The sequence below is a fragment of the Pseudorca crassidens genome, chromosome 10 (genome assembly GCF_039906515.1).
Source record: "Pseudorca crassidens isolate mPseCra1 chromosome 10, mPseCra1.hap1, whole genome shotgun sequence".
In the NCBI taxonomy this organism is placed as follows: Eukaryota; Metazoa; Chordata; class Mammalia; order Artiodactyla; family Delphinidae; genus Pseudorca; species Pseudorca crassidens.
Genome location: NC_090305.1, coordinates 64434745 through 64447865, shown reverse-complemented (window position 1 = coordinate 64447865; position 13121 = coordinate 64434745). Strand labels below are relative to the sequence as shown.

Here is a 13121-nt window from a genome sequence, read left to right as displayed (position 1 = left end):
CCTGCTCGTGGGCTTATAGGGACAGGTGAGAGAGAGATGGCCTAACCTGACCAGTTCTGTTTACACCTGAGGAAACAAATCAAGGAGTTGCCCAGGATGCACTGCTATGTAGTGACAGAGCTGGGATGAGAGTAGGGTCTCCTGAGATCCGTGCACAGCGTGTTCCCTCACAGCACTGACTGACTTTGGAGTGACCAGCAAGTGGCTCTCGAGATTTTTTTAAAAGAATAAATGCAATTTCAAACAAATTATCCAGAAGAATGCAACTATTTGAAAATTCACCCTCTGTATATGACTGGGCTTACTTTGGGCAGGAATTTCACCGGGTCTCACGCAGCATCCGCTGGGGAACTGAACAGGGTGGGGGTGTGGGTGGTATGGCCACACCCTACCTCTCTCCTTTGTGCACACTGGTTCCCATTCTTGGAAGCATTTCGGAGCATGTGGCAGATGGCCTGAGGCCTCTGGATGACACCTTACCTAGCAATGGCAAGGCTGAGGCTTTTCCCAAAGAATATCCTTTCAAAATAACTCTCAAAGAAAACAAGAGTGGGTGCCCTTAGCCCAGGAGGAGCCCAGACTCACACTATTGAAGATCTGCAAACCGTCATGGCCGCCCGACACGTATATCCTGCCCTCAAAGACTGTAACCCCTGCAGCACTGCGATTGGAGCTCATCGGGGTCACCACAGTCCACCTTCAGGAAAGAGGCAAAGTAGAAGGGGAGCCATGAGATTTGGTGTTCCTGTCCTCCCAAGACAGCTTAGAAGGATTCAGGGGAACTGTGCTGTGCTCCATCTCACCCTGGACAATCTCCCCACTTCTTATCGCCTCCCACACCACCTCTGCTAAGGGCTCACTCTGGCTGCCGCCTCTCACTTTAAGCTTCGGGCCCATAGCTGGTCATCTCTGCTGGCACTCAAAATTAACATCGCCCAAGCAAGATGTCTCTGACAGATCTGCTCCTCCATCACACTCCCTGGTCTCGATAATGGGACCACTAGCTACCTAGTTGCTATACTTATAATCTCAGCATTTTTATGACCTCTTCTCCATCATCCTCAACATTCTGTGGTCACCATGACCCCCCTGGTTTGCTTCCTAGTCACTGCTTGTCCCCATCCCACTACTGCTGCCCTAGCTCTGGCCTCTCACTGGACCACTGCAACAGTCCCCTTACAGGTGGCCTGGCTTTCAGAACATCCCCATTCCGATCCTGCACAGCACGTCCTCTAGTGAGGACTCCTGTTTCCTCTAAGGCAGAGTCCAAGTTCCTTAATGTGGTTCTTTACCACTTGGTCCTCATCCACTTTCCAGCTTTGCTTCCTGCCATGCGCCACCCACACCTGCTCCTCAACCACACACAGCTGTTTCTTATCTCCAAGCCTCTCTTCCTGCTGTCCCCCCACCTGGGATGCACGTCTCCCACTATCCACGATGGGTCTCCCCTTAGAAGACATCTCTGCAACCTGACTCTCCCCGCAAGCTGTGGGGAAGATGAGAGCCCCCCTCACTCTGTGCCCAAGAGCTCTAGACATAGGCACCCAAGGGAGGACGATCACCTTGTGCTGTGGCCCCAACAGACTAGGTGCTACTTAAGGATCTGAGACACCCTGCTCGCTGCCCGATACATAGTAAGTTGGTTAAGTGAATGGAATATTGGCTTAAAAGCACTGTGATGAATCCATTCTACTAATGTGCTTATACTGTTATAGTAAAAGCAGATTCAAATACTGAAATGAAGAACTCGGGCTAACCTTGCCAGTGTTTTCCAAAGAGTGTTCCGCAAAATAAGTCCACCAGATGGTGATAGGTGTTAGATAAAATGAAGTTAAAGAGGTTTCTCTGCCGCATAATTTTTCAGTCTTTAAAATAGTAATATGCATTATGGGAAGATGAGGCCTCTGGTGGTACAGACATCAATGTTTCCCAAGCTTCTCTGAGTATCTGAAATGTAACTTTTTTTTCCCAAATCCTATCTTACCCACTTTGGAAAGGGCTGTTCATCTATTTCTCATCCCTTTTCACCTGCATTTCTATTAAAATGCGCTGATTTAGTTAAGAGGTACACAGCATTAATAACTGTTTCCAAGTATCTAAGCAGACTGTTTTTAGAATTTATTTAATCATTCATTCATTTAACCAAAGGTTATTAAATGCCTATTATATGCAAGGTACTACAGGGGCTAAATAGGTGAGATATTCCCTATCCTTAGAAGCATGATTAAAAGATTGCAGTTCTGATTTTTCATACTCTGTTTAGCAAGCTCCAGTTGCCCCAGGGGAGCTGGAGTCCTTACTTGTCCGTCTCAGGTGAGTAGGTCTCCACAGAGTTGAGAGAAGAGTTGCCATCATAGCCACCACAGACGTAGATCTGCCCGTCCAGCACGACCGTCCCCATGGCACTGAAACAGAGGTGTCATCCCGATGGGCCTCAGACTTCTTGGGGCAACCTCTCACGCTCACTGAGAAGTAAACCTAGCCCCCCACTGCCTCTTTCTAGAACAGACCTAAATCCCAGGAATGTGACTAAGCAAAGTGTAACACTGAGGGGAAAGGAGCTGCCCTGTGATTCCTCTTGCCTCCTGCCCCCCTGCCTGGGGTTACTTCCTCTCCCTCCTCCTCAGTCCCTGATATGCTCATCTTCCGCCCTGCCGTGCTCAGGGTCTGATTTACCTTTAAGGCCCAGGTCAAATTCCTCTCTCTCCTCCTCCAAAAGCCATCCTGCATTGCCCAGCAAGAATTACTCCCTCCCAACCCCACACTCCCAGAACAGCTCCTTTATCACAGCTCCTGTCAGTCGTCCATTCATTCAGCACGTTTTCATCAGGCCCTCATGAGGCACACCGTCCCATGCACCAGGTTTAGAGAACTGAGCAAGCCAGACTCCTGCCCACGGGGTACCAGGAATCGACCCGTCACCTCTTAACAAGTGGGAACCTCCTGGAAGACTGGGGTCTCTATCAGTGTGACCCTGACAGTACTTAATGTGGTGCTTCGTACGTAACAAGCCCTCAACATATGTTTGTTGTGTTACCTTGATTTCCCCACGCAATTCACTGTAAAGTTTGACAGACATCTTTTCATTACATACATGGCCCTGCATGTCCCCTAATTTGTCTTAGTAGGTGAGGCAACAGCTTCTGTTTGTTTCGTACTTACTACACACATCAGGTGCTCCACACTTGCTATTTTCCACTCTCACCACATCCTGCATGAAGCATCACCATCACCACTGTATAGATGAGTAGCTGTGGCTTGGGGAGTCTGGGCTATCCTCTCAGGGCTGCCCAGAGAGAGGCATGCCTTAGATTTCAATGACACAAGTCTGATTCCCACACTGTTCATCATGCCAAGTTCTCCTAAGAATCTTCTACATAAAGCCTCATGAAAAATTAAACATGAATGCCAAGCTGCCCGATGCACTGTTTTCAAACCTGATGCTGGAGAAGATTAAAAATGAATCTGGGTGCCTAACAAATAGGAAGATAAACTATACCAGGCTTTATAGCCCCCTTCCAAATGTACACAGCAAATCAAAGTGATACACACACACGATGTCCCTGAACCAGCCTGAAAGAGGAAAAGGACCTGCCTTGGGAGAGGACTGTGGGAAGGTCACAAACTCACTAGACATGTCACTATCCTTCTAGAAGTGGACAAAAGTAACAATTTAGGAGTTCAACAAAAATGTGAGGAAGAATTGAGAGGTGCCACAAAACTGTGTGAGATTAACTATCAACGAAACGGTAAAGACAGTGTGAAGAGACAAGGGGGAGAAATGCTGACCAGTGTGGACTGGATAAGGCATGGGAGAAGGCTCCACGCAAGCAGCCTGGAAGACTGGAGAAGGACAGGGAATGACGGCAGAAAGGAGGCTGTCACCAACTGGCAGGACAGAGGGTGTGTGGTTCATCAGGGGAGAAGTGACTATGAACATTTTAAGGTAGCCTGTAATTTAAAGGGGACGAAATGGAGCTGGGCCCACACTACTAATAACAGGGCATTAACCACAGTGAGGGAAAGGGCTACCCGGAGGGCTCCTCCCAGACAGCACTCCAAACCCTGTGACATCACAGCTAGCAAGTGGCCCAGAGCAGACACACAATGAACAACTGATTGACATCAAAGTGAAAAAGGCCCTCCTGGTTGGTGATATATATGGAGCAGTGAGTCATTCGAGGCCACAGAAAGCTGCAAAGTATCCAAGGAGCAAGAAGGGGAAGCACGGAAGCAGAGGTGGGGGGTGGGGGGAGGAAGGAACCATGAGAGTGTAGCTTACGGCTTCGGGAGGAGTAGATCTTATACACATATTTTTTCTTCCAAAAACAAAGCTACTTTGGCCTTTTGTGAATCTTACTGGTACAAAGGCAGATTCCCCCCTGCTCAAGGCCACAAACAAACACTACTGAACGTGATACACCATGTGTATCACGGACCATGTGTGACAGTTTCATGTGGCAAAGGACTTCCACACTGCAACATGACTCTTCTTCCTGACCACATGCAGTGACTTGATCTTTTTTTGGCAGTCACATGATCTTACAAGTAGAAAACCCAAATCATGGCCAGACAAAGGGGTCTGTAAGGCAAATTCTCAGATGAGAGAATTACAAAGCAGAAAGGCCTTTAAAGGGCAACTGGTCCAGTGGTTTTCGAACTTCCCCTTTCAAAAAAAGTTTCATTTAACTTTTTCCTCCTAAAGTTGGGCATATGTCAAGGAAGCTCAATACATAAAAGGGATAAACACAGAGCTGTTCTGGTTAAACGGGTAGGGGGCCTTGGATGGCTGTCCTATCTTCCGTTAGTTTTGGAAGAGAAACATCAGAGCGTCATCTGAAACCATGATCTGGGGGCTTCCCTGGTGGCGTAGTGGTTAAGAATCTGCCTGCCAATGCAGGGTTGAGCCCTGGTCCAGGAAGATTCCACATGCCATGGAGCAACTAAGCCCGTGCGCCCCAACTACTGAAGCCCGTGCGCCTAGAGCCCGTGCTCCACAACAAGAGAAGCCACCGCAATGAGAAGCCCACGCACCGCAACGAAGAGAAGCCCCGGCTCGCCGCGACTAGAGAAAGCCCACATGCAGCAACAAAGACCCAACGCAGCCAAAAACAAACAAACAAACAAACAAAACACCACAATCTGGGGCGGCTACCCCAAGGGTAGGAGAACACAGAGCCTGTCCAGTTACACTCTCCCCCTCCAAAGCTCCTGCCGTCCAACCATGACAATACCCCACACACGGCTGACATAAGGAAGGATGCTGCCAGTCACTTTGGCACTAAGAAGACTAAATGGAGGCACTATGTTTTCTTACTCAGGAAATGTGAGCAGGAGGAGACAAGTGGCTGGAAGGCGTTAAGAGAAATAAAGTCGGGACTTCCCTGGTGGCGCAGTGGTTAAGAATCCGCCTGCCAATGCAGGGGACACGGGTTTGAGCCCTGGTCCAGGAGGATCCCACATGCCACAAAGCAACTCAGCCCATGTGCCACAACTACTGAGCCTGTGCTCTAGAGCCCGCGTGCCTAGAGCCTGCGCTCTGCAACAAGAGAAGCCACCCGCAATGAGAAGCCCGCGTACCGCAAGGAAGAGTAAGGCTGGCCACAACTAGAGAAAGCCTGCGCACAGCAATGAAGACCCAACGCAGCCCAAAATAAATAAAGTAATTAATTTAAAAATTTATTTTAAAAAAAAGAGACATAAATTCGGTCCACCTCACAACTAGCTGTGTGCTCATGCCTGGGGGACGTGTGGCATCCAGAAGTAAAGAGCATTGTTGTGGTTCACACACTCCCTGGTAGTGAAAGCACATGTGGGGCAGGGATCCTGGGGGAAAGAAAGTATAAAGAGGAACACCTCGGATTCCCTTTTATGACTAATAAAGTTAAATCCTCCTTATTCTTCAGGTTTCAACTTTAATCTCACCTCTTCCCTGAAATCTTCCAGATGTTCCAGTCCAGCTTCTCTCCTGCCTCGCGTCTTCCATAATACAAACCTTTAGTTCTTACCTGGCACTTAAATAATAATACAACTTCCACACGTCCCTGTCTTCCCTGTCTTGTCTCCCCAAGTTCCTCAAAGGACAAGGCAGGGGTTTTACTTTTAAGCAGATGGGGGCTGGCTTCCAGGAGGTACGGGCAGTGGCTGGCCTGGCTGCAGGGGATCCCCAGGATGAAGCTAGCGTCTACTTTATAATGTGCCCTGCTTGTCTAGCGTGGTGTCCCCCAGATGCCTGGTGTGTATGCTCAGGACGTACAGACCGGCTCCCAGAATACCTTCTCTTGCTATTCATGCTCCCCACTCGGGTCCACGTGTCCGTCTCTGGGTTGTAGACCTCCACAGTGCTCAGCCGCAGCTGGCCGTCATACCCCCCGATGGCATAGAGGAGTCCGTTCACCACGGCCACACCGACACGGCTGCGGGCTGTGGTCATGGGATGGCACTTCTCCCAGCGATTGGCGATGGGGTCGAACACTTCCACCACATTCAGGGAATCACCTGCATAAAAATTTGCTACTCAAATTAAAACAAATGAGACCGCTCGTTTAGATCACAGCTGTTGCGCAATGATTATACGGAATGTTCAACTTTGTCCTATCAGCTCTTCCCGCAGAAATTACTCAAGCCAGGAGGGCCCACTAAGAAACTGCAGCCATGATAACCTCAAACTTAATTCTTTAAGGAAAATCAGAATCAGACAGGAGGCATTTATTTACTTTCTAGAGAGGGCAGTTTTAAGTTGCAAGGAGTTTCTTCACCTGCTTAAAGGCAGAGGTGAAGGCAAATGGAACCACTATTTCCCCGACATAGAGCAGGAGATGGCTTCCAATGCGACTCTCACTTCCTAGCGGTGACCCTGGGCAAGCTGCTTTGTATCCCCATCTTCTGTTCTCACATGTGAAATAATCTCCATAGCAGAGTTCCCATGAGGATTAAATGATATAATATGTAAAACACCTAGCACAGTTCTAGAGTATACCAAGTGCTCAAGAAATAGTAGTCACAGAAGCAAGGAATAATAACTCCAACTCTACCGTTTTCATGAGTTTTTTAAGATCAAATAAAATAACCCCCTCCCTGTTTTATTCTGCTTTGGGACACTCAGCACCTGCCACGCTCTAGCATTTACTAGTTGAGGACTTACCTTTTCCAGGTCATATGGTTAACAAGTAGCATAGGCCAGTACCCACCTCCCATTAACTTTCAATTAAAAACGAAACTGCCCAGGACTGCCCACCAGCTCCCCACCTCCCACAAGCTTGGGCTGACTCTGAAAAGGCCTGGCCTTCACATCCAAGGTGACGACTCCCTGTGCCACTGCACTGCAAGGATTCAGGTGTCTCCCTTGCCCTCTCCTAGATTGCTACTGCCCTGCAGTGGTGCCTGGGGTGGGCAGGAGTGGGGGTGCCCCATGGAGGTTTCCTGAAAACTTGACTGTATAATACAAGAACTGCCAATAATACACGGACTACAAGGCATGTGGGTTTCACTGGAGGTAAGAGGTGAAGAGTAAAAAGTATTGATAGTGCAGACCGTGCATATTTGGAGAATCTTCCTTCTTACGGTGACACTCTCACAGTCTAAGCCCAGAGATCCACATGACTGAATGTGATTAGCCTGGTAACAGAACTGGGTCTCTGATTATATCCTATCCAAAGCTGAGTAAATCCCATAGGTGACGCGATATTAGGGGAAGAGGGCAGGCTCAGGAACCAGGACCTGGGTTCTAGTCCTTGCTCAGCCAAAGGACTTGTGTGAACATAGCTAAAGTTCTCTGGGCCTGCCTCGACGTCCCCATTGTGAAGGAAGGGGGCCAGGCCTCTGGGGTTTCTAAAGGGCCCTTTTGCGTTGATATTCTGCTTCAATGGTATTAATATCTGACATGCGCTAACTGCAGAACAATGATATAAAATCAAGAGGGATAAAGGTGGTGACATGCAAGGGGGAGGAAGCAGAGGGCCAGGCTAGGTTGTTTGGTGCTTCTTCAACCACGGCATCCAAGACAGGGTTCTACAAAGGGGAGCTGCAAGATACCTGCTGAGTTGAGGCCCCCCACGGCATAGATGAGCCCAGCGATAGATGTGCAGCAGCGAGGCCGAGTTCTGAAAGCTGGCAGGTGGGGCCGGCGCTCTGGCATGAGGTGATAGTCCTTTGCTTCATCCACCAGGTCCCTGGAATAAAGTGCAAGATGCTAGGACAGGAGGTATTCTCTCCACTTGGCCCACATTTGTAGGTCTGAGCCTGGCTCCCCCAACCACAACTGCAGGGGAAACATGGGAGGAGAAGCCTTCTGGAAGGTTTGGTCTCAAAGAACCCAGGTGAGTCCAGGGGAAACTATACACAGCTATTGGGACGTGCTCAGCATTGGAGGGGCAAGATGAGCAGAGCCCATCTCTGTTAGTTTAACAGAAGAAAAACAGGGTGTTCCCTAAAATAGCTAGCCTTGGGGAGGTTCAACAAGCTGCTCGCATCCTGCTGCCACTCAGACCCAGCTCTTCCTTTCCATCCCTATGGCACACACCCAGCAATTAACCATCTCACCCGGACTGTGGCAGCAGAAGCCAACTGCTCCTGAGAGATCTCCCTGCCTCCAGCCCCACCCCTCCATTCCAGCCTCCACACTGGGGTCCAAGCTGGTTTTCTAAGACCCTTCGATAACTGCCCACTGCCTACAGAACAAAGCTCAAACTCCCCCAACAGCACCCTTGAGACTGCTCCTCACAGGGTCTCAGCTACCTCCAGCCACACCTCCACCCCTCCCTGACACACACACTTGCACGCTGCATGGACCACGCCACTGACTCCCTCCTGAACCAGCTGTGAATATGAGGAGCAGCTTGAAGGAAGATGCGTATTTTCCTCTGCTGCTCTACTTTTATAACAATCCTTCTACAGGGCTGCCGTCTCCTGAGCTGTTTTGGTGGCTCTGCTGCACCCTGTTGTTTTTGATTTACTCTGGGTAACAGTTTTGCATGCTGCTAAACATGCCCCACCCCTGCCCATCACTGTAGCTGGGCAGACCCACCTGAGGCCAGCACACTGACTAATGTTTACTGAAGAGGATGAGGAGCCCCAGGAAGTCACCAATAACTCAGCTGCTGGTGTGGACAGGGTCCGGGCAGGCAGTATAGACGCCTGTAGGTCCACAAACAGCTCAATGGAAGGAGATGCCAGAAAATCCTCAAATAACTTAGGGGAGGAAGCCCCTTTTGCCTTGATGCTCCCATGCGGCACATTTCTTTGCCCAAAGGTGAGAGACTCAGGCTCTTCCAGGTTCTAGACAGAAGGCAGATCAATCTGTGTGCTGTGAATTAAGAACGACCACTCCAGGGCTTCCCTGGTGGCACAGTGGTTGAGAGTCTGCCTGCCGATGCAGGGGACACGGGTTCGTGCCCCGGTCCAGGAAGATCCCGCATGCCGCGGAGTGGCTGGGTCCATGAGCCATGGCCGCTGAGCCTGTGCTCCGCAACGGGAGAGGCCACAACAGTGAGAGGCCCGCGTACCGCAAAAAAAAAAAAAAAAAAAAAAAAGAACGACCACTCCAAATCCTTCCTCCCCCGAGCTAAGTGGCCAAGTTCTCTTCTCCGTCCAGACCCTCGGCATCATCCTCGTGCAGGCCCACCTCTGCTCACCTGCATTTGTGGCAGCAACGCACCAGGTCATCCTGCTGCACTCGGTCTGACAGGAACTGGGGCCGGCAGAGGGGCAGGCGGATATTGGACAGCAGCTCAGGCAGGCAGGGTCCCCTCTGCTCCCGGTCGTATCTGATCCAGGCCAACACGGCCTCAAACACCTGCCACAATAGAGAGGGGAAGCTCTGGAGGCAACTCCTCCACCCAGAGGCCACACCCCTGTACCCTCCAATCTCAAACCCTCTGCTCCCTACACTGGGCCCACCAATCTTTCCTCCTGCTTGTCTCCTGAATCCACTGTTTTCTCTCCACGTCCCCAGCTACCCCATTCAGCCCACTCTCTTGAAAGGCAAGCCTAGGTTACTGCAACACCTTCCTGGCTTTCATTATGACTTCCTAACGAAAACCTGTCAAAGCTTCCTTCTTCCTTCCTGTACTGTAACAAAGTGCTGTTGACCTTCCGTCCCACCGCTCCTGCACCCTCTTCTCTAGCCAGGCCGGCTGTCCCCTTTACCTCGAATGCCCCCATCTCTTCCTTTCCATCTAACCCCATTCCCATTTCTTTGAAGGCCTGGATCCAGATCCGTGTTCTCCAAGGAGGCTTCCCTAATGGCTCTGGTCACAAGGATATCTCCCTCTAAAGCCCCACAGCCCTTGTAGAATGCATCACTGCAATAGATGTGAGCTGCCCTGGGTCATATTACCTAGTGGAAGAGCCAGGAACAGAACCCCTTGCTCTTGGGACGGGGTTCTTTCCTACAAATCTCAGGGTCCACACTGCTGAGCTCAGAGTTCACTTTTCTAACGGTCACTAATACGGAGGGGTGAGGACTCTTCAGACATTAAGGAAATGAGCTGAGTTGGGACTAACATCCCAACGGCTTGCCTCCTGGAGCCTGGGGCTCCTTCTGCCGAGGCAGCTTCATGATAGGCCAGGACTCATGACCAACTGACCAGATGAGCAGAGGCCTTGCCGCAGTGGTGCTCTGGGTGCCTGCAGGGCCAGGTCCAATTCCCCCCACATCCGATGCCCTTCACCACCCAGCCCTCGTCACCCTCTGCTCAAAGAAACATTGACTCACTGTCCTCTTAAGACACCTTGCACCACACTTTTGTTGAACAGAAAGGATGTCCTTCACTCCTCTCCTGCTACTAACACCCTACACTCTCATTTAATCTTTTCTTGACCGCTCCAAGAAGATGTCTTCTTTGTCCTCAGAGGACCCTGTGATCACCCACACCTCACCTTGCCAATAGCTTCACCTCCTCTTCCATGCAACCAACTCCACTTAGCCTTGGGCATGGCTCCCTCTCAGGTCCCCTGCAGTCTATTTCCTCACCTTTCTCTCACCCGACACGGATTCCAAGGGTCATTATTCCCATGCTAGTCTCCTATCTCTCTTAATCACACTTACCTGGAAAAAAATCTGTACCCTGGTGAAGTCCAGCTCTTTATATCCAATTCACCCCCTACCCTGCACCAGTATATGCAGCTAATAGAAAACACACAACAGGGCTGACCAGCTCATACTGAACTTGTGACTGAAAATCTCATCTGGCCCTGCTTCCTATCCAGCCCTCTCCATTTCCCGAGCTTCGTCCATTTACTCTCCCCCTTTCCTAGAGGACTGGTTCATACCTTTTCATCTCTCCTCAAACGTCTAACATTCCTCCCTCATCCTCACTCTCAGCTGAGAACACAGAAACAAACAAGAAGAGAGTGTGAATAAAAACTTCTGGCATCTCCCTTCCCACCCATCCTCCCCCTGCGCTGGGCATGTGCTCTCCTTCTCCCTCTTGTGGCCGTGGATGTGAACAGCCTAAGCTCCTCTCACACACCCCGTGCCCTACACTCTGTCTCTTCTCACTTATCCCAGGACACCATTCTCCCTTTTCTCCTACATTACCAATTCTTCCCTCTCTTCCAGAAAATTCCCATCAGCAGTCCAACTGTACTGTAATTTCTCTCATCTTAAAAAAAACAAAAGCCTCTTGACTTCATGTCCCCCGCCCAGCAACTGCCCCCACGCTCTACTCTCCTTTAGAGTAAGACTCTTTCAGAAAGTTATCTATGCTCATTTCTGGTTCACAGAAACATTATTTCTAATAGTAAATTTTGGAAATAACCTGAACATTGAAGAATGAGGGTCACAGGGTTGATAAAAATCAGCTGAATATTATTTAGACACTAAAATGTATAAAAAGTTTTCAAGAAAAATGCATACAGTATGATAAAGCAAACCCATAATAAACAGCAGCTGCACACACACCATGATCTACATTTTGAAAAAAGTAAAATAGAAAACAAAGGTGAGAAAGAGCAGCAGCCCCCATGTCACCTCTGGACTGCTCTACAGACCTGCTCCTCTGATTTCACGTTCAGCTCATCCCGAGACACCAGCTCAAGCACGTCTTCCAGGGGCAGGGCCAGGAACTCTTCCGACATGGACACCTCCACAAAGTGCTGGTGGATGAAGCTGTTGGCCGCGTCGTATAGCACGGCACACATCATGGTCTCAGCAAACTGGCGTACACCCAGGCAGTTTTTGGGGTGAAGCCTTTTGGCGTAAGAGAAGATAAAAAGAAAAGAGTTAGAGGAAGAATGTTATCTTTGATCATTCTCAAGTTGGTTCTGGGTAGAGTTACAGAATGGAAAAAAAAACAAGCTCTGTCCTCAGCTTTAGTGGAAACCCCCTGTGTGACATCAGGTGAGCTTCTCTGGGACTCAACTTGTAAAGGTATAAAAATAAGGCAGGGACTTTCCTGGTGGCGCAGTGGTTAAGAATCCGCCTGCCAACGCAGGGGACACGGATTCAAGCCCTGGTCCGGGAAGATCCCACATGCCGCAGAGCAGCTAAGCCTGTGCGCCACAACTACTGAGTCTGCACTCTATAGCCTGCAAGCCAGAACTACTGAAGCCCACGCACCACAACTATTGAAGCCCGCACGCCTAGAGCCTGTGCTCCTCAACAAGAGAAGCCACCACAATGAGAAGTCTGCACACCACAACGAAGAGTAGCCCCTGCTTTCCGCAACTAGAGAAAGCCTGCACGCAGCAACAAAGACCCAACGCTGCCAAAAAAAAACCCAAAAAACAAAAAAAACGGCAGATTATCCTCAAAGGAGCCTGCCTCTTGGGCCTAGTGCTCCGTGTGTCTATGTGAAGTGAGTTCTCTGGGAAGTCCTGGGAAGCAGCTCTCAGGAGAGAAGAATAGAGCACATACTGGAAAACTTTGCTTTCTTTCAGTGGTTGACATTCTTGATTGAATGTCCGCCTCTGGTCACCGGGAAGGCCCTGAAGATGTAGAATCAGAGTTTAAACCACATGGAGAAATGACTTCTTTAATATCAGGACCCTTACACTTTTTTCTTTCCTTTTTTTTTAAACAAAAAGAGGCTCTATGGGCCCGACTGTTCAGTCAACAGCGGCAGCTATCACTTATATGGCACCATCAGTGAGTCAAGTACTTTGCCAGGGTTTCTAGACAC

At 49.6% G+C, this 13121-nt stretch overlaps 1 protein-coding gene across 6 annotated transcripts in view; it reads right to left on the bottom strand.

The window, feature by feature from the left end:
* LOC137232329 (kelch-like protein 18) overlaps window positions 1-13121 on the bottom strand; it is a 50144-nt gene that overhangs the window by 23299 nt on the left and 13724 nt on the right. For 4 of the 6 annotated variants that reach the window (XR_010946970.1, XR_010946968.1, XR_010946969.1 and 1 more), the window contains exons 4-9: window positions 11992-12190; window positions 9633-9793; window positions 8035-8171; window positions 6276-6513; window positions 2301-2405; window positions 586-697 (exon numbers count right to left, since the gene is read on the bottom strand). Coding sequence is in view for 3 of the 6 variants with exons in the window: in XM_067754060.1 (XP_067610161.1) it covers window positions 586-697; window positions 2301-2405; window positions 6276-6513; window positions 8035-8171; window positions 9633-9793; window positions 11992-12190 (952 nt within the window). In the remaining 3 variants the exon portion in view is untranslated. Of the gene's footprint in view, window positions 1-585; window positions 698-2300; window positions 2406-6275; window positions 6514-8034; window positions 8172-9632; window positions 9794-11991; window positions 12191-12856; window positions 12928-13121 lie in introns of all 6 variants that reach the window. The other 2 variants (XM_067754063.1, XM_067754061.1) reach the window with 2 other exon arrangements.